General features: G+C 40.6%; 1 protein-coding gene across 1 annotated transcript in view; it reads left to right on the top strand.

The window, feature by feature from the left end:
• LOC110493923 (sulfotransferase 6B1) overlaps positions 1 to 18,025 on the top strand; it is a 40,399-nt gene extending 22,374 nt beyond the window's left edge. Inside the window, 5 exon segments of the mRNA XM_036949910.2 lie at positions 3,522 to 3,648; positions 7,456 to 7,550; positions 9,624 to 9,731; positions 9,733 to 9,784; positions 17,368 to 18,025. Coding sequence (XP_036805805.2) covers positions 3,522 to 3,648; positions 7,456 to 7,550; positions 9,624 to 9,731; positions 9,733 to 9,784; positions 17,368 to 17,495 — 510 coding nt within the window. The 3' untranslated portion in view covers positions 17,496 to 18,025.
• The last annotated feature ends 4,690 nt before the right edge of the window (positions 18,026 to 22,715 follow it).

Raw genomic sequence — 22,715 nt, forward strand, 5'->3', positions numbered from 1 at the left:
TGTGTCTCCCAGGTGGCTTGTGGCAAACTTTATACAACACTTTTTATGGATATCTTTAAGAAATGGCTTTCTTCTTGCCACTCTTCCATAAAGGCCAGATTTGTGCAATATATGACTGATTGTTGTCCTATGGACAGAGTCTCCCACCTCAGCTGTAGATCTCTGCAGTTCATCCAGAGTGATCACGGGCCTCTTGGCTGCATCTCTGATCAGTCTTCTCCTTGTATGAGCTGAAAGTTTAGAGGGACGGCCAGGTCTTGGTAGATTTGCAGTGGTCTGATACTCCTTCCATTTCAATATTATCGCTTGCACAGTGCTCCTTGGGATGTGTAAAGCTTGGGAAATCTTTTTGTATCCAAATCCGGCTTTAAACTTCTTCACAACAGTATCTCGGACCTGTCTGGTGTGTTCCTTGTTCTTCATGATGCTCTCTGCGCTTTTAACGGACCTCTGAGACTATCACAGTGGAGGTGCATTTATACGGAGACTTGATTACACACAGGTGGATTGTATTTATCATCATTAGTCATTTAGGTCAACATTGGATCATTCAGAGATCCTCACTGAACTTCTGGAGAGAGTTTGCTGCACTGAAAATAAAGGGGCTGAATAATTTTGCACGCCCAATTTTTCAGTTTTTGATTTGTTAAAAAAGTTTGAAATATCCAATAAATGTTGTTCCACTTCATGATTGTGTCCCACTTGTTGTTGATTCACAAAAAAATACAGTTTTATATCTTTATGTTTGAAGCCTGAAATGTGGCAAAAGGTCGCAAAGTTCAAGGGGGCCGAATACTTTCGCAAGGCACTGTATTTGGAATTATGAAATATGTCAAATTTGTTTAATTAATGTATTGTGATGTGTAGAATCAGGGGTGCAAATTCCACTGGAGAGGGGGGAAGAATTCAAATACACAAACAAATGATATCCCAGTACTTCATAAATATATATATTTTTAAGTATAAATAAGTATCTAAGAGACTGTCGGGGACCCCCCACATTCTGAAAATGCATTTTTGCCCAACCCCCCAGTTTTATCATTGGAATGTGATACAAAATGAGGCAATGGTGTGCTTTAGGCCCATGCGGACACCTACGAGCGGTCGAGTAGGCTGTTGAGTGTTTATGCGTCTGGATTAAAAAATATATTTTCCCCCTACGTCTAAAACCAAAGTTGGCCCCTGCGTAGAATGAATGACACATTTTCATTTGAACTATTGTATTCCTCTTATTCCAATACAGATGTCAATTAAACATCCTGTTGACACTTTCAATTGACATTGAAGTCTTGCGTTGGAATTATAGAGCAATTTATCTCAATTCTAGAATAAATAAAAGTTTGGAAGGTAGAGTGAGCTTTCCTAAAAATAGGCAAATGATCCTGAGATGTGTAAAATAAATACTTCAAAGTAATGTGGAATAAATCCAGCCAATCAGTATTACACATCCCCTGGAGTTGACAAGGGTTGCGTCTTTTGTGTCTGTATTATGAGTGTTGGACTTCATAATTAAACACATATTTGTAGGTTAATGCTGGAATCCTTAATGGTGAAACTGCCATTTCCATTTGCGATATTACAACCACAAAGAAGTTCCTGCAAAAACAATAGATATACACTGCTCAAAAAATAAAGGGAACACTTCAACAACACAATGTAACTCCAAGTCAATTACACTTCTGTGAAATCAAACTGTCCACTTAGGAAGCAACACTGATTGACAATAAATTTCACATGCTGTTGTGCAAATGGAATAGACAACAGGTGGAAATTATAGGCAATTAGCAAGACACCCCAGTGACCACAGCCCACTTCTCAGTTCCTATGCTTCCTGGCTGATGTTTTGGTCACTTTTGAATGCTGACGGTGCTTTCACTCTAGTGGTAGCATGAGACGGATTCTACAACCCACACAAGTGGCTCATGTAGTGCAGTTCACCCAGGATGGCACATCAATGAGAGCTGTGGCAAGAAGGTTTGCTGTGTCTGTCAGCGTAGTGTCCAGAGCATGGAGGCGTTACCAGGAGACAGGCCAGTACATCAGGAGACGTGGAGGAGGCCGTAGAAGGGCAACAACCCAGCAGCAGGACCGCTACCTCCGCCTTTGTGCAAGGAGGAGCACTGCCAGAGCCCTGCAAAATTACCTCCAGCAGGCCACAAATGTGCATGTGTCTGCTCAAACGGTCAGAAACATACTCCATGAGGGTGGTATGGGGGCCCGACGTCAACAGTTGGGGGTTGTGCTTACAGCCCAACACCGTGCAGGACGTTTGGCATTTGCCAGAGAACACCAAGATTGGCAAATTCGCCACTGGCGCCCTGTGCTCTTCACAGATGAAAGCAGGTTCACACTGAGCACATGTGACAGACGTGACAGAGTCTGGAGACGCCATGGAGAACGTTCTGCTGCCTGCAACATCCTCCACCATGACCGGTTTGGCGGTGGGTCAGTCATGGTGTGGGGTGGCATTTCTTTGGGGGGCCGGATAGCCCTCAATGTGCTCGCCAGAGGTAGCCTGACTGCCATTAGGTACTGAGATGAGATCCTCAGACCCCTTGTGAGACCATATGCTGGTGCGGTTGGCCCTGGGTTCCTCCTAATGCAAGACAATGCTAGACCTCATGTGGCTGGAGTGTGTCAGCAGTTCCTGCAAGAGGAAGGAATTGATGCTATGGACTGGCCCGCCCGTTCCCCAGACCTAAATCCAATTGAGCACATCTGGGACATCATGTCTCGCTCCATCCACCAACGCCACGTTGCACCACAGACTGTCCAGGAGTTGGCGGATGCTTTAGTCCAGGTCTGGGAGGAGATCCCTCAGGAGACCATCCCGCGACCTCATCAGGAGCATGCCCAGGCGTTGTAGGGAGGTCATACAGGCACGTGGAGGCCACACACACTACTGAGCCTCATTTTGACTTGTTTTAAGGACATTACATCAAAGTTGTATCAGCTTGTAGTGTGGTTTTCCACTTTAATTTTGAGTGTGACTCCAAATCCAGACCTCCATGGGTTGATAAATTTGATTTCCATTGATAATTTGTGTGACTTTGTTGTCAGCACATTCAACTACGTAAAGAAAAAAGTATTTAATAAGAATGTCATTCATTCAGATCTAGGATGTGTTATTTTAGTGTTCTCTTTATTTTTTTGAGCAGTGTATATTTTTTTCCGAACATCATTGCACACGTGATAGAACAGAAAATATGTACTGCATGTTACACAATGCTCCTCACCTCGGTGGGGCGGACAGTGGCTGTTTTCCCCTACTGCGGATTCCATCTTAGGATGCAGATTCCAAGTGACTGCACTTACTGTAGATAAGTAAGCTAATAATGTTAGTCATCTGCTATTGTAGGCAACTAACTAACCAACATGTTCACTGCAAAATATTTTTCCTGTGAAATGCCTGAAAATATTCTGTCCATGTTCATCTGAAATATGTTGTGGTTTTATATCAAACTTTACAACTCAATTGCACCAATAGTATAACAATTATCTGTGGTAACTTTGACTTTCAGATGCTGGTTGTGTTCCGAAACCCAAAAGATACAGTCGTATCATACTACCACTTCATGAACACAAACCCTGTTTTGCCTAATGCCAAATCCTGGGATTCATTTTTCACGGACTTCATGGAGGGTGAAGGTGAGATGTTTTATTTATTTTATTTGACCTTTATTTAACTAGGCAAGTCAGATAAGAACAAATTGTTATTTTCAATGACGGCCTAGGAACAGAGGGTTAACATTCTTGTTCAGGGGCAGAACGACAGATTTTTACCTTGTCAGCTCGGGGATTCGATCATACCACTAGATTACCTGCCGATTTAAAGAACAACTCAACACATTCGTATTGTTTGAAAGAAATGCAGTGTCATGTTGGATAGGCTGGATGTAATGAATAGCACAACTAGAAAATTACATTTCTTAAATAAAATGTCTATGCTTTCTAGCTGGTCTTAAATTATTTATGGTTGTGAAATAAGTTTTAATAGTGGTAGTGACTGGTAGTAGTAGTAGCTGTAGTAATGGCAGTGACTGGTTATGGTTTAATAAATTGGTAGAGGGAAAGATTGCCAGCCAAATAAATCAAATAATAATAACTAGAAAAGTACATTTCCTGAAGAAAATATGGTGTGGTGCTAGATTGTGTCACGCTCTGAACTTTAATATCTCTGTTTCTTTATATTTTGGTTAGGTCAAGGTGTGACGAGGGTGGGTATGCTAGTTTTTGTATTGTCTAGGGGTTTTGTAGGTCTAGGTATTTATATGTCTATGGTGGCCTGATATGGTTCCCAATCAGAGGCAGCTGTTTATCGTTGTCTCTGATTGGGGATTATATTTAGGTGGCCATTTTCCCTTTTGTGTTTGTGGGTTCTTATGCTATGTTTAGTTGCCTGTCTGCACTATTCGTATTAGCTTCACGTTTCGTTCGTTTTGTTGTTTTGTTAGTTTGAATAATAATAGAAGAATGTACACATACAACGCTTCACTTTGGTCTCCTTCATATGACGAACGTGACAGATTGTTATAAGTTATGGCTGCGATCCCTGTACAGGGACCAAAATCAGCGGAAATTTCAGAGCGCCAACTGTAGTACTCAATAAAACTCAAACTTTCATTAAAACACACATGCAGGGTACTCAATTAAAGCTACACTCGTTGTGAATCTAGCCAATATGTCAGATTTGTAAAATGCTTTTCGGCGAAAGCATGAGAAGCTATTATCCGATAGCATGCACCCCCCTGAAATACCTGAACGAGACGCAAACAAAATAATTAGCGTAGCCGGCGCTACACAAAACACAGAAATAAAATATAAAACATTCATTACCTTTGACGAGCTTCTTTGTTGGCACTCCTATATGTCCCATAAACATCACAATTGGGTCTTTTTCCCGATTAAATCCGTCAAATTATACCCAAAATGTCGATTTATGAAGCCCGTCTGATCCAGGAAAAAGCGCCTTTCCAAAACGCAACGTCATTGTTTAAAATTACTAAAAGTTGCCTATAAACTTTTACAAATCACTTCAAACTACTTTTGTAAACCAACTTTAGGTATTAATAAACGTTAATAATCGATAAAATTGATCAAGGGGCGATCTGTATTCGATAGCAGCAAGTCTTGAAATCATCGTCCATATTTTCCCTTTCATAACTTCCTTCGGTGGACCCCAAGACAGGAAGTGCCTATTCGTCATCACACCAAGGATAAACTACTAATAAAATGCCAGTACTGGCGACATCGTGTGGAAGCTGTAGGCATTATAAACGGGTCTCTATCTATTTTCCCGTTGCCGTAGACAATACATAGACTGGCGGATGAAATGTTTTTTGGTGTTTTTTGTGAACATTTTTCCTCTGGATTTTTACTCCTAAACACGTTCTGTTAAAGCCACAGACATGATTTAACCAGTTTTAGAGACTGGTGTCAGTGTTTTCTATCCACACATACTAATCATATGCATATACTATATTCCTGCCATGAGTAGCAGGACGTTGAAATGTTGCGCGATTTTTAACAAAAAAATGCGAAAATTCGCAGCATCTTAAACAGGTTTTAAAATGTTTAGAAAATTGTAATATTGTTTTAATGTTTGTAGCTGAAATGGTTAGAGTGGTAGCTTTTAAAATGTCTACTACTGTGGTCTTATTTTTGGCGTTGAATCCATTAATTAAGTGTTATGCTAATTTATGGTAATTACCACTGTTTATACACTTTATTAAGAATGTGAAGATAGCCTGAACATGAGAACGTTGCTCAATGGGTGACATGTTTGGTGAGTATGCAGGCCATGGAAAAAACGGGACATTTTCAGCTGCCAGGAATTGTGTATAGATGCTTGGGACATGGGGCTGTGCATTATCATGCTGAAACATAAGGTGATGGTTGCGGATGAATGGCACAACAATGGTTCTCAAGATCTCACAGTATCTCTGTGCATTCAAATTGCCATCGATAAAATGCAATTCGTTGTCCATAGCTTATGCCTGCTCATACCATATCCCCACCGCCACCATGGGGCACTCTGTTCACAACGTTGACATCAGCAAACTGCTCATCCACACGACGCCATACACTTGGTCTGTGGTTGTGGCGTGTTGGACGTACTGCAAAATTCTTTAAAATGACAGCTTTTCATTAGCCGCCTCAAATTAATATTACATTCTCTAGCAACAGCTCTGGTTGACATTCCTGCAGTCAGCACGCCAATTGCACACGGCCTCAAAACTTGACATCTGTGGCATTGTATTGTGTTTGACAAAACTGCACATTTTAGTGTGGCCTTTTGTTGTCCCCAGCACAAGATGCACCTGTGTAATGATCATGCTGTTTAATCAGCTGCTTGATATGCCACACCTGTCAGGTGGATGGATTCTTTTGGTAAAGGCGAAATGCTCACAAACCGGGATGTTAACACATGAAACATAGGACCAACACTTTACATTTTTGTTCAGTGTAGTTAAAGTATGACTGCTATAAAAAGCATTTCTCAAGCAATCCGAGTTGGGGCAGTCTAGACACATGGTTAGTTTTTTGTTAATTGCGTAAATTGTTTAGCTCTAAAGCTGACTAAAATCAAATAACAGTATGAGCAAGTAAGAAATCTAGAATTGTGCTTTGCTTTGCAAGCACACCTAATAAGAGTATGTAAGAGTTCTAAAGTGGTCTGGCTTTCAACAAGCACATTAATAACATTGAGTGCTGAGACATATACTACAAAACTAGCTATATCTATTTGGGATTTTCTAAAGCTAGCTAGCTTCAGTTAGCTTCACATTCCAACTTAAGCTCAATGAAGCCATTTTTATAACAATATCAAATCACTTGAGTAACAATTAGTGGAACTGACAGCGTTTCAGCAAAATTAAATCTTGTTCATATACACCCCCAGGAAGAGTGATGCATTTTTGTTTTTACGTTTTCTGACAAGTGAGCATTTTCATACATCCATAGAATGTTTGGAAAATATTTCTCACAAATTTAGCTAGGACTGGGTCTGAGTGGCTAGGAGAAAACTGAAAACTAGCTGTTGGCAGACAGGTTTCAAAAAGTAGTTATAGGAAATTATTTTTGAAATACTTTGAAATAGAAATAATTAGATTTACCACAAAAATACTAATATCTAAATACACATGTATTTGAACCCAGAGTGTGGCTGAAGGACAATCAGCACAATGTTTACAGACATTTCTGTTTTTAAACCTTTGAGCTGCTCTGTGTAAATGTTTTTTTTTTAGCTGGCTACATCTGGCACATTTACAGAAGTCTTCACTGATGTCAGATCCCTGTCAGATGAATGCAATTAATGAAAATGAAATTCTTTCCACAGTATCGCACTAACAAATGGATAATCACACTATAGTTATGGTACAATACAGCGCACTACAAAAACATTATGTACATGACTGCTGAATGGATTATGCTATTTTTATTTATTTTTTACAGTGGCTTGGGGCTCTTACTTCAACCATGCCCTCGCCTGGGAGAAACTAATGGACAATCCTAACATATTGATGGCCACTTATGAGCAAATGAAGGAGGTAAAACCCATAGTATGTATAGTGTTGCAAAAATAGTGAATATTGATGCACTATTGAAGGGAATGTTTTTCAGATTAATGGACTCTACGGTGAGTTGTGTGTGATGGTTCTGGATCCTAGTGGCCAATTTAGGGCTTGGACAGGAAACGGAGAGGAGAGCGGGTATGAGGTGATGTTCAGAGAGGAGGCAACGGTCTGGTCAATAAAGTTCCCCACGGCACCGGAATCCACTAGCATTGTAGAAACAGTACATGAGGGACAGCCAGCTAGTGTGATCAACACTGAAAAGGGTTTGGAAGAAAATTATGAAGATTGGATACTCACACCTTCCCCAGGAGGTGGAAAATCATGTGACTGTCCCTCTGCTCTTGTGGATCCCGAGTTGGAACATAACGGACACTGCTGAAATTGGGGGCCTCCTTGACCACAATAAGGACAGAGCCCCAGCAGTTTCCTTCTGTGTCGCTCAGCCGCGGGGAGGCATGTGACCTTCACCTCCATCGGTTCAGGCTCTGCTACAGAGTCATCACTGAGGGAGGGAGAGAAGCGATGAGGGTACCAACGCTCCCGAAGTAGGTTAGCCAGATGGATGGCCATCGTGATGAGTGCGACCAAGGAGAGGCTGTCATCTCTACATGCCAGTTCTTCTGGACCTCCTCACGCAGTCCTCTTCTGAATAGCGTATGGAGTGCAGGCTCATTCCATCTGCTGAATGCTGCTACTGTCCGGAAGGTGAGCGCTTACTCGGCAGTCTGATCATCCTTCCGTAGTTGAAATAGGCCCTCACTCCCCTCTCTGTCCTCCAGTGGATGGTCAACGATACCTCTGAACAGAGCCATGAACCCCTCATATGAAGCCAGCGACTCCTCTCCTCTCTCCCAGACTGCCATAGCCCACACCCGCCCAGTCAGCAGAGAAATAACCGTAGCAACCTTGGACCTCTCAGTGGTGGGAATTCCCATCTGGTGTGCAAAATAGAGGGAGCACTGGAGTAGGTAGCCACTGCATTTAGATGGGGTTCCGTCATATTTATCCGGGAGAAACAAACTGGCATCGCTGACCTGGGCAGACTGCTGAACGGACTGGTGTGCTGGCTCAATACAAAACAAGAGTAGCATCAGGACATGAAACACATAACTAATACTGCCTGGGAAATGGAACTAAGGGAGTGACAGATATAGAGGAGGTAATAAGTGAAGTGATGGAGTCCAGGTATGATGAGGTGTGATGAGGTGCAGGTACGCGGTGCCAGGTGGTGCGTAATGATGGTAATCAGAGCCAGTGATGAGTAAACCGGCCATGTCGAGCGCCGGAGAGGGGGAGCGGATGTAGACGTGAAAATATTAGGCCTAACTTTTGAAATGTACCAGTAAACTAACAGATTTTTTTGAGTTTTCATAACATGTTAAAGATATAAATAATACAATGAAATGTTTTTAATATAAAATAATTGATTCACAAAGCTGTATAACATAATCCTAAATATAACCAATCAATTTACTGAATACCGTTGTTTACCATGAGGGTTTCAGCATGGAATATCCTTTATATTTTCTTTTACTATGCCAATATATCTTTGCTGTAAATGTTTTTGGGCCGAACCAGTCGGCAGTTCTGAGAAGTCAATAGTTGGAAGAGTTCCAGAAATAATTGGAAATTACATTTTTTTCAGTAATTAGGCTCTCTTGAACCACATGGTCTAACTACTAGACACAGATAAAAAAATATATACATATATATATATATATATATATATATATATATATATATATATATATATATATATATATATATATATATATATATTAAGACATATTTTTGTATTATGTTAATTAAATTGACTCACGGGTGCATCAATCGACACTAAGGATTTTAATTACCAACATTTCCGATGTGGTAAATTACTGGGAGTTTTACAATCCTAATTATGTCTGAGTAATGTACATTTATATGTCATTAATATTCACTTTTATCATTGTCTTACATCATATTGATGTCCTCCTGGCTTTTTTGAGAGTTGTGGAATGCACAAAGTTGGATGCACAAGTTTAAACTCCTCTGTTTATTCTTCAGAATCTAGGTCAGGGGGTGCAGCAGATATCCAAGTTCTTTGATTTCTCATTGACTGAAGAGCAAGTCCAGACAATTGCAGGGCAGAGCACCTTCAATGCTATGAAGGAAAGTAAGTTCCAAGAACACCCATGGAAAACATGGCAATGTGTTTTTCCGAAAAGGTAAGTTCATAATAATTCAAATAAATTGTATTCACTTTACTTTATTCCTCTCATTATTGTCCCCCACGATGAAATCGGGTAGGGGATTGTGGAATGGTCTCGGTCCGTAATTTACTGAAATCATTTACTGAATCACACCAGTGAAGAGGTGAAGTCAGGGATAACTTGGGCCAAAATCTGTCTTTCCAGCAGTTTGTGTTTTTGTATGGAGGTCAATGAGAATGTCAAATCGCTACGCCATTTCCTGGTTGCTAAAATTCTAATAGTTTGCCTAATTTCAGTTTATGTGACAAAACAAGCCGTCATTGTGTAGAGAATCATTTTACCATCTGAACCGCTGTGAAATATCTTTTCCATAACCTAGCATATTGTATTTTCATATTTTTGAAGCTTGTGTAAAAAAAGAAAAAAGAAAAGAAAAGACGCAAAAACTAAATGTAAGAACTGGAAGTATAGAAATAGCGCAAATAGAAAAGATCTACCGCTTCTTAGACTTATTTTCAATGAGAATGACAGATCGATAACTCCCATTATGTGCATTGTGTTGGGTCGCCCGAAAAGTGACATATTGCAGCTTTATTGCCTAGAATGGTCCCACCTGATCTTGCCTCCTGACTGCATTCTAGACTGAGTACCAGTCTCTTTAGCTAAAATTCCACTCTTTGCCACTCCCTGTTATTGACAAAGAGATTGGCCTTTAGGCAATCTCAATGTTCAATATGTGCTGGATTTATGGCAGAGTTGCTCATTGGTTGTTGAAAATACCATTAATGTTTTCCATGACAGCATGTGGCGCCGCGAAAATAGAATTAGAATTTATAACAAAGACAAAAACAGAATTTATCTGTTAGCTAGGCAAGTTGTTGTACTTTGAGGCTTAAAATCAAATCATTATCAAAATTAGTAGTTGGAAATGCAGTATGCATTTACTTTAAGAATTTAGATGTGAGCTAGGAACTTTTGAAAGACTGGACAAACAAAAAACGGTTCCAACATTTACATAATCCTTGATTGGAGGATAGCTGTGAGGGTGATCAAATGCTCTGTTCATTACCGGATGCGTTCATAAATTCATAAATTAACTTTGGCTATCTACTCTGATTTCAGAGTGTGCCAGAGAGCAGATGAAATATGAATTTACGAAAGTGCAACACCCATTGAATTTGACAGGTATTAGTAAACTTCGGCAAAAAAGAAGTTTACTGATATTGCAGGCTATTCTATTTTGAAAACTCCATGTTCCATAGCCTCCCATTGCTCCATTTAAAGGGATATCAACCAGATTCCTTTTCCTATCGCTTCCTCAAGGTGCCAACAGTCTTCAGACATAGTTTCAGGCTTTTATTTTGAAGAATGAGCGTGAACGACCACATTGTGTAAGTGGATAGGTGGGGGCTCTCAGAGAGAATTGTGCGCAAAAGAGAAAGGCGGCCATTGTTACTCCCGGTCCTAGTGAAAAGCCAACTGTCCCGGTTGATATATAATCGAACAGATATTTGAAAAACACCCTGAGGATTGATTATAAAAAATGTCTGACATGTTTCTGTGGACATTATGGATATAATTTGGAATTTTTGTCTGCGTTGTCGTGACCGCTCTTTCCGGTGGATTCCTGGGCATAACGCACCAAACTAACGGAGGTATTTGGATATAAAAAATATCTTTATGGAACAAAAGGAACATTTGTTGTCTAACTGGGAGTCTTGTGGGTGACAACTTCCGAAGATCGTCAAAGGTAAATTATTAATTTGATTGCTTTTCTGATTTTCGTGACCAAGTTACCTGATGCTAAGTGTACTTATTGTTTTGTCGAGCGATCGATAAACTAACACAAACGCTTGTATTGCTTTCGCTGTAAAGCATCATTTCAAAATCTGAGATGACAGGTGGATTAACAAAAGGCTAAGCTGTGTTTTGCAATATTGCACTTGTGATTTCATGAATATGAATATTTTCTAGTAATATTATTTGACTGTGGCGCTATGCTATTCAGCGTTGCTGATGACAATTTTCCCGGATCCGGTATGGGTGGTTCAGAGAGGTTAACACACATAATTGTAGAATTCGTAGGCGATCGAATAAACCCCCACTTCCTTCTATTCTGCTAGCAAACGTGCAATCTTTGGAGAATAAAATCGATGACCTACGCGGAAGATTCAACTACCAACAGGACATTCAAAACTGTATATCTTGTGCTTCACGGAGTCGTGGCTAAACGATGACACTATTAAAATACAGCTGGCTGGTTATATGCTGTCCCGGCAGGATAAAACAGCGGCATCTGGTAAGACAAGGGGCGGCAGAGTATGTATTTTTGTAAATAACAGCTGGTGCACGATATCTTAGGAAGTCTCAAGCTATTGCTCGCCTGAGGTAGAGTATCTCACGATAAGCTGTAGACAACACTATCTACCTAGAGAGTTTTCATCTGTATTGTTTTGTAGCTGTTTACATACCACCACAGATGGAGCCTGGGACTATGATAGCATTGAATGAGTTTTATTCTTCCATAAGCAAACAAGAAAACGCTCACCCAGAGGCGGCGTTCCTAGTAGCCGGGGACTTTAATGCAGGGAAACTTAAATCCAGCAGGACTTGTAAACCATTACAGACTACAAAGGGAAGCACTGCCGAGAGCTGCCCAGTGACACGAGCCCACCAGACGAGCTAAACTACTTCTATGCTATCTTCGAGGCAAATAACACTGAACCATGCATGAGAGCACCAGCTGTTCCGGAAGACTGTGTGATCACGCTCCGATCATGCTCCGCAGCCAATGTGAATAAGACATTTAAACAGGTCAACATTCACAAGGCCGCAGGGCCAGACGGATTACCAGGATGTGTACTGCGAGCATGCGTTGACCAACTGGCAAGTGTCTTCACTGACATTTTCAACCTCTCCCTGTCCGAGTCTGTAATACCAACATGTTTTAAGGAGACCACCATAGTGCCTGTGTCCAAGAACACTAAAGTAACCTGCCTAAATGACCACCGAACCGTAGCACTCAAATCTGTAGCCAAGAAGTGCTTTGAAAGGCTGGTCATGGCTCACGTCAACACCATTATCCCAGAAACCCTAGACCCACTCCAATTTGCATACCGCTCTAACAGATCATGCAATCTCGATTGCATTCCACACGGACCTTTTTTCTCCTAGACAAAAGGAAACCCTATGTGAGAATGCTGTTCATTGACTACAGCTCAGCATTCAACACCATGGTGCCCTCGAAGTTCATCACTAAGCTAAGGACGCTGGGACTAAACACCTCCCTCTGCAACTGGATCCTGGGCTTCCTGAAGGGCCGCCTCCCAGGTGGTAAGGGTAGGTAACAACACATCCGCCACGCTGATCCTCAACACAGGGGCCCCTCAGGCGTGCATGCTCAGTCCCCTCCTGTACTCCCTGTTCACCCACGACTGCATGGCCAGGCACAGCTCCAACAACATTATTTAGTTCACCGACAACAACGAGACAGCCTATAGGGAGGTGGTCAGAGACCTGGCCGTGTGGTGCCAGGACAACAACCTCTCCCTCAACATGATCAAGACAAAGGAGATGATTGTGGACTACAGGAAAAAGATTTGGCATGGGTCCTTGCCAATGATATATTGACCTATAAGTAACATTGGAAATTGCAAGGCAGGTAATTGATCTAAACTGATTATTGTAAGAATATAGGATTAAACATTCATACAAACGTTTAATCTTAAATGTAAACATGATTAAAATATAAATGTGACACATTACAATATAATTTGTCACTTGAAATACCTTGATTAAACTATAATTGAATTAAAACATAGATTACATTAACTCAATCATGATTGGCTTGATTTAGATACCAATTTTAGATGTGGACAGTTCAGAGATATTTTTTTTAAAATAAGAAATGACAGTACTGTTTTAGTACTTCATGGATTACATTAATTGGAAACGAGAAAATAAGTACACCAACATGAGCTTCCATTCATAAAATGTGTAGAGTAAATTGCTAATGTCGATTATCTGTGGTAAACAAGGAAATACTTTAATTCAGTTGTACGGAATGATTGTCAATTGTTAAGTCTTTGCTTAGTCTGCTCAAATAGGAGGTTTAGTTTATACCAAAGATAAAACCCACCAAATAGTCTTGAAAAATGTTGGCAGCATCCAGGACTAAAATGTAACACTTTTGTGAGCATTAATACGGTGGCCAAAAGTGGTTGCAATGGAGATCAGCAGTGTGGGTGATTTTAGCGCACATTAATGTCATGACCAAAAATCATCTTGTGTTGAGACAATGTTAGTTGCAATTGACCGGTTAACCTCTTGAATGATAATTTTAAAAAATAGATTTCCACCTAAATTGACATACCCAAAAGTATTCAAGTGTTGCAAATGTTTGGTATACTCAAGAGTACACTATAACTCAGTGAAGATCAAAGGGATCTCCAAATTAGATTTCCCTGAGACCGGGTCTGCTAGTTTGTAGGATTTCCACCTAAATACTCTTACCCAAAAGTAATTATTTTTTGATGAGATGGCCAAAAACAATTACTAGAGAGAGAATAAAGTAGACATCAGATTTTGACCCTATCTCCGGATGACGCGTATATGCCCAAATATGGTTATCCGGCCTGGACATCCTTGCGGGAAGATGTCACGTGGTTATGGCCAAATAAGTGCATCCTGTTCCTGTTGTAACGTGTTAGAGGGTGTGTTATTTTATATCTATATTGCATCTATTCCTTTGAAGTTGTCATGATGATTGATGTGTAGGGACATGGTTGAACTGGGGGGGATGTGTTTGAACATTTCAAAGAGGTTGGCCCCACAACCCACCTATTTTATTGCCCTTAGGGCTGCTGTCTATGAAGCAGGAATGTCCGGGGGAGCGGGGGGGGGGGGGGGTTGTATTTGCAGCAGACGCATTATAAATAAGACCCAGAACAACACATGTGGCCTCAGAACACTAAACAAGATTTTAAAAATAAACATGGATTTTGTGATCAGTGGCAAAGCAGTGATGACCGTAACAACGGAAGTAGGACCGCGACTGAAACATAGAGAAAGGGCCAAGTATAAAGCATCAATATATGATGCACCAAAAAAGCGGTTTCTAAGTGTGTATAGAACCCAAATACCGCCCACAACTGCACTGAAAGATCAAGTGATGATGTCTAATGGACAGCATTGGGGGTATCAGTTTGATTACCAGGCCTGTAGAGTAAAACTCTATACCGTAGCCGAAGGAGAAGAATATACAGACCAGACTTTAGGAGTGGACTACGGGCTTGAAGACTGGACGGTTATTCGCAAGGTTGAACTGAAAGTGATCACAAAGGGGTATAGCATGTTCATGGGCTAATAGACCCGTTGGGAAGGTACCCCTGACTCCTCAGGAAGAGTATTTCACAGGGTGAAAATACAAAGAAAGAATGGACTTCCATGTGGAAGTTCTATTGTTCTATATCAGCAACGAGGAAAGCCGCAACAAAAACATTCTTGATGGAGGCCTGACTGGGCATTTTAGGTTGCGCATGCTTATTCCTTATAAAGTTGGGATCTAATGGAATTGAAAATGTTAGTTGTTGGACGCTCTTTCTGTACAGAGCCAACAGCGGCAGAGCATTTTTCGGCTAAGGAAGTGCATAATAAATACGAATCTTGAGGATTATGATTCAAAGGAACCCCAAGAAGGTACATCCTCAGAAGGGTCAGCCCCTGAAGAAAACTAAGTACGCGGCTGCATTAACCACACATTGATACCCAAAGGACTGGTTCACCAATAAAAGGAGTGCCCATAAAGCCTGCATACAATGTTAGAGAGAATAAATACATTTTTTCTTTTGAGAAAACGTACAAATGTTATGCATCAAATTATTGAAAATAAAGTGAACAATGTATCGTTCTACACAACACACAATACCTGTGCTAATTTAGAGCGTGTGCTAAAAATGGAGCAAATCATGTACAACATATGGGCAAGAGTCTACAATGGACACAACTGGTATCCCGTCTTGTGGATGATTCTGAAGAACTAGAAACAACCTTGTCTAAGATTTTACTTCATTTGTTTGAAACACCGTTTAATTGTAACATGTATCATATTTGTTGTTTATATACTTATATAGCGGATGTGTGTTTTAAAAATTCAGCGAATACAAGCCTGTAAATCTAAACCAAATATACAAGGTGTTGCATGCCTGGATCGTTGAGAAAACAGGGACAAGTATCCTGCAACGAATCCTGAATTGTCTGTATACGTAATACTTGATGTTTGCAAAAATAAAAATTCAAAATGAAAATGAAATATTGTCGTTATTTGAAAGTGGCTCATTAATGTTATTGTACCTCAGAGAGGCAAGAAGGATGGCGGAGCAGATGTTGAAAAACATTTATTATACCCCCTCTAAACCTGGGTCTTATGGGGGTAAGAATCATTTACAGATAGCTATAGCCGGAGAAACAGGTAGCTGGTTAAGGGCTGCTCAAGCGAATGAGTGGTTAGCAGAGCAGGATGCTTATACTCTACATAAACCTGTACGAAAACAATTTCCAAGAAATATAGTTTTTTCTACTCATCCCTTGTCCATAATGCAGCCATGATCCTTCTTGGCGGTCTGTCAGCTGTAAACACAAAAATAGCTTTTAATATAGGCTGCACACTTTTTGTTTTTAATGTATAAATATTCTTATGGATTTTATTATTGGATTTACGTCGACAATAGTGTGATGGGGGCTGGCTGCACGCGTTTTGCTCCGCGGAATCGCCTTCTAACGAAGGCAGTTCCAAATCATTTATTCCCTGGAGCAACTGCGTAAAGGACAGTTACCCTACAAACGTTAGATAATATTAACATTAATATTAATATTAACACGGCCAGTTTTTCAGTTTTTGATTTGTTAAAAAAGTTTGAAATATCCAATAAATGTCGTTCCACTTCATGATTGTGTCCCACTTGTTGTTGATTCACAAAAAAATAGTTTTATATCTTTATGTTTGAAGCCTGAAATGTGGCAAAAGGTCGCAAAGTTCAAGGGGGCCGAATACTTTCGCAAGGCTCTGTAGCTTCTCGTCAATCCAGATACCCAGATATTGTTAGCGGGAACACAATAAATGTGGGCACCATCTGAGGTACAAATGCATAAATTACCAGAGCTTTTTGGAAATTATTTATTATGCTTAGTTTTACCTGCAGGTACCAATTTCAGTTTAACAAGGGCTTTCTGCAAAGCAAAAAGGCAGATTGTAGCTCCAAGACAGCCTTGTCAACAGAATGCACAACCGAATAATCTGCATACAAGTGGAAGTTACAATTACCTACAGACCAACCAATGTTGTTTGTATTTATAGAAAAGTCAGGGCCAAAATCAACCCCTTTGGACACCCTTAGTAATATCAAGGAAACATTTCAATTGGTGAAGAGGAGACTGAAACCACCCAAAACAAACAACAACTGAAAAGGGTTGTAGTAAAGGCTGTTTAAAACATTTAAAATGAATATACAAGGATATTGGTGATGTCAGTTGTTGATGTTTTCACAGGTCCAATAAAGTTGATCTTCGCCTTTGATTTGTCCCCCTGCCTTTCTGCCTAGGTGAAGTTGGAGATTGGAAGAACCATCTAAGTGAAGCCCAAAGTAAACAGATGGACGAGAAGTTTGAGAAGCACCTGGCTCACACTAAACTGGGGGCTAAGTTAAAATATGATATTTACTGCAAGTAGGGAGTTGAAATTTCCAGATCCAATGCAGAAGGAGCATATTCAGAAGATTGAAATAGAAAAATGTTGCTCATGTCTACAGTAGGCCTAAACCTTCTGTAATAATACTCAAAGATACATTTATAACGCAGAGAACTAGAGATCAATGCAACTAGTTGTTTTTCAGTTCAGCATCTGTTTAGAATCTGTGTAGGGGTTCCAGTTTGGACTCATAGCTACACGTGGCAAGTTCTCATTGGTCCAAACTATCTACACATTAATAAAGCCTGAAACGGGATCCTTTGTATTCGGCCAATTTTACTGCAACAAATTCTAATTGGTTATTAACCACAGGCTAGGTTTTGGTATAAACTACATCTTGTCTCTTTGTTCAATGAAGAAACAACAAGAACAGGGAAGAATTAACATCAACCATCCACTTTCCAGCATAACAACTATGATTTGTTATTTTTGAATTAATATATTTTTCTCCCCCTTATTTGTTTTGAGGGCTGTGTTGTCGAAAAATAACATAAACAGAATAACCAACCAAATGTTCCAGCGGTATTTGCAAATCAAATCAAATCAAATGTATTTATATAGCCCTTCGTACATCAGCTGATATCTCAAAGTGCTGTACAGAAACCCAGCCTAAAACCCCAAACAGCAAGCAATGCAGGTGTAGAAGCACGGTGGCTAGGAAAAACTCCCTAGAAAGGCCAAAACCTAGGAAGAAACCTAGAGAGGAACCAGGCTATGTGGGGTGGCCAGTCCTCTTCTGGCTGTGCCGGGTGGAGATTATAACAGAACATGGTCAAGATGTTCAAATGTTCATAAATGACCAGCATGGTCGAATAATAATAAGGCAGAACAGTTGAAACTGGAGCAGCAGCACAGTCAGGTGGACTGGGGACAGCAAGGAGTCATCATGTCAGGTATTCCTGAGGCATGGTCCTAGGGCAGTTCTAGGCAATTTGCAGTGTTTTTCTTCTGTTTTGACCAGAATATGAATAGTAAATTGATATGAATTTCATAATAAGTTAGTTCGTTTTGGAATAAATCATAACTTAATTTTGTTGGGTGTTACAGAAACTATGTCTGTCTCCATAAATGTTGATTTAGCTTGTTTGACTTCAGACTGTAATAACCCAATGGAACTGTAGCTATGCAATGGATGAAAGAAGGGACTAGCTTCATAGACTGTTGCTTTATTCTTATCCAGAGAATCGTGTTAATGCAACTGCACTAAGAACATGTATGGGCTGCATCCCAACACTCTTAACCATTTTTTAAAATTGTATTTCACCTTTATTTAACCAGGTAGGCCAGTTGAGAGCAGGTTTTTGTTTACAACTGTGACCTGGCCAACATAAAGCAAAGCAAACACAAACAACAACACAGAGTTACAAAGGAATAAACAAACGTACAGTCAATAACACAATAGAAAAAGTTGATATACAGTGTGTGCAAATGGCGTAAGGATGTGTAAGGCAATAAATAGGCCATAGTAGCGAAGTAATTACAAGTTAGCAAATTAACACTGGCTTGATAGATGTGCCAATGATGATGTGCAAGTAGAAATACTGGTGTGCAAAATAACAAAAAAAGTAAATAAAAACAATATGGGAATGAGGTAGGTAGTTGGATGGGCTATTTACAGATGGGATGAGTACAGCTGCAGCGATCGGTAAGCTGCTCAGATAGCTGATGCTTAAAGTTTGTGAGGGGGATATAAGTCTCCAACTTCAGCGATTTTTGCAATTCGTTCCAGTCATTGGCAGCAGAGAACTGGAAGGAAAGATGCCCAAAGAGGTGTTGGCTTTGGGGATGACCAGTGAGATATACCTGCTGGAGCACGTGCTACGGGTGGGTGTTGTTATGGTGACCAGTGAGCTGAGATAAGGCGGAGCTTTACCTAGCAAAGACTTGTAGATGACCTGGAGCCAGTGGGTCTGGCGACGAATATGTAGCGAGGGCCAGCTGATGACAGCATACAGGTCGTAGTGGTGGGTGGTATATGGGGCTTTGATGACAAAACGGATGGCACTGTGATTAGCAATGCTGTAGACTGATGCTGAAACTGATTCTGAAGTCAAATAAACTTAATAAATAAACTCAACTACCATGGTTTTCCATGCAATAAATACAAAATATGGGAAGTAGCCCAAAAACTGATCATAGCGCAAATGTTATAACATTTGTGTGTGTGTTGCTCAAAATTATTATGGGGTTGGTTATTGTGACGTGTGCTCCCTCTCCGGCCTCTAGGTCACCAGGTTGCTTATTATTGCGCAAAGCGTCACACGCATCAGCGCCCAATGACACTCACCTGGACTCCATCACCTCCTTGATTATCTGCCCTATTTATGTCACTCCCTTTGGTTCCTTCCCCAGTCATTATTGTTTCTGTTTCAGTTTCATGTCTATGCGTTGTTTGTGTTTCTTGTTTCGTATTATGTTTCGTTTATTTATTACATTTTTCACTCCCTGAACTTGCTTCCCAAATCCCAGCAGAATAACGCCTCATCAAAGGGAAACATCAGGGGGTGTTTTTTTGTTGTTATGTTGAAGGTAATGTCGGGTCTGGGTGTCAGTACCACAGCTACCAGAAAGGCCTCAGCCGGTTTTGTCAGACTCTCGTGCCTCAGCTGGCTTGACATGGTTCCCATGCCTCTACGGGTTCGACGGGTTCCCATGCCTCGGCGGGTTTGACGGGATTCCCTGCCTCAGCTGGCTCGACAGGTTTCCATACCTTAGCGGGATCGATAGGCTCACATGCCTCAGCTGGGTGAACAGGTTCCCGTGCCTCGACCGAAGCAACCGGGGAGGTCTCAGCCAGCTCATCAGGCTTTCACACCTCAGCCGGTTTGTCAGGTTCCTGCGCCTCTGCGGAGATGACCAGTTCGCTCCTGATCCCCGGGATTGTCCCTTTGGTTGGTGTCCTGCTGCTGGACCAACGTGCCAGGGAGGGGGGTACTGTCACGTATGTTCTCTCTCCGGCGCTCTGGGTTGCCATGCTCCCATGCCTCAGCCGGATTGACAGGTTCCCACACCTCACCAGAGGTGACCGGTCTGCTCCTGATCCCGGGATCGTCATTTTGGTCGGCGTCGTGAGGGGGGACTGTCACGTGTGCTCCCTCTCTGGCCTCTAGGTCACTAGGCTGCTGATTATTGCACACAGTGTTATGCACATCAACACTTAATGACACTCACCTGGACTCCATCACCTCCTTGATCATCTGCCCTATTTATGTCACTCCCTTTGATTCCTTCCCCAAGCATTATTGTTTCTGTTTCAGTTTCATGTCTGTGCGTTGTTTGTGTTTCTTGTTTCGTATTATGTTTCGTTCATTTATTAAATTATTCACTCCCTGAACTTGCTTCCCGACTCCCAGCACACACGTTACAATTATGGTGCATTCAGTGTGTAGTGTCGTGGTTTCGATGTATATTCTCTTTTTTGACTGAGTTTGCCCCACCAATATTTCCATTCAAAAAAATATGGTATAGATATATTAATTAGTTCACGTCATAGAAAAACCTATAAATGTTTTGCAACAAAAGAAAGTAGTTTTTTCTTATTGGACAAGTTGACATAGTACTTCCCCCCCAATTTTCGCCCGTGTGCCTCTGTGTCTAGTGAATACAACCCTGTCCCTGAGATTACACGTGGTAACCCACACACTCGCTGCAACAAGTAGATTCACTTGCCAGTCACAGTCAATTGTCAGTCACTAGCTACAGACTGCTACAGAGCCTAATTGTACCGATATAGACAATTTTGACTTTGTGGCTTTGGTAACTACTGACAACACTCCTTTCCTGCCTGCCTGGTTGCCTGCCTCACGAGAGAGTGAACACAAATGTTCCTGGAAAACAAGGTGTGTGTTAATAAAATCAGTTTAGCTGTAGCTGATAGCTATAGGTTGGTCTTCCTCTAAAACCAACAAAACTACTAACGTTATCTTCAGTTAACATTAGCTAGCTAGATTGATGAGCCGGCAGCTAACAATAATAATTTAGACTCACTGAATATATGTGTTTGGCACAGAAAGATTAAACGATCTGCTGCTGCTACCCAAGGCCAAGAGATACAGAAGTTCCTGAAAAGGTTAGTCAACCAGTTTGTTGGTCCAGTAATGTTGTAATTTATTTTATTTCCACTGCTGGTGATTATTCACAAATGTTTCTGGTAACAAAAAAAAAACTACAAATTCAACAATAGAAGCGCAATAGAGAACAAAAGAGGAAAGGCTCACCCCCCACTTGTGCCAGATCACGAGGATACCTGGACCTATTGAGATGTGCCTTTCGTTAAGTAAATCAGGTGTTAAATGAGGTGAAAAGAACACTGGGGTAAGACTTAAAATAATGAATAATTACAGAAGAACACTAGGTCAGATTATGAAAGAATAGGTTTTATGAAACATTAAAAAAAAACATTGTTACAAAGTCTACTGTGTACAGTGTAAAATACTTTTCTACATTGAAACATGTCTGTCTTTAAAAAATGTCACATGCTTAACATTGTTTGTTTATAAAGTGAAATTCATATTTAAAGACATTGTAACCATTCTTTGCATAACGCTCAGCCCTGCTATTGTAGTTCGCTACGCTACAGAGTATGTTGTCCATTGAAGTTGAAATGAAAAAGAACAAAGTTTGTGGTAGTTTAAAAGGGTTTGATCCACCTTAGGCCAGGAGTGTTTCCAATTCACATGACCCGAAAAGAAAACCCCCCAGTCTTATAGTCATAGCACTGATGAAAAAGGAAGCTATGTATAATAATAATAATAATATTTTGTCATAGCCTATCAATAGGACCGAGAGTTTTACCTGACCAGGTCATGAGATCAGGAAAAACTCCAGGCCCCAGAAAAGACGCGTCAAAATTTGGACCCACCCCTTTTGAACCTGTGATGCCACCTTTGGCAACCACTCTAATCCTAATCAGTCAACACAAATCTGCTAAACTTTCTTTGAGCATTTTCCACATACAAATCGCTTGCAATATTTACAAAACAGAATAATAATCCAATCTTTAATTGATTTGTCCCTGTAGGGAAACTTGTTTTGGTGCTAAGTATAACCTTTTTGAAGACCCATAAGAGGAGTATTTGATTTGCGCAGCAAACCCAGAGCTTCAATCACAAGAAAGATGCAAATGTGGCCAATCTTTGCGAATAAAAATAAATAAAAATTAACAGAAAATAAAAGTTGCACACCCTCAAAACCCCTGCCTGC

Source organism: Oncorhynchus mykiss, chromosome 17 (assembly GCF_057628025.1).
Source record: "Oncorhynchus mykiss isolate SJ-2025 chromosome 17, ASM5762802v1, whole genome shotgun sequence".
In the NCBI taxonomy this organism is placed as follows: domain Eukaryota; kingdom Metazoa; phylum Chordata; class Actinopteri; order Salmoniformes; family Salmonidae; genus Oncorhynchus; species Oncorhynchus mykiss.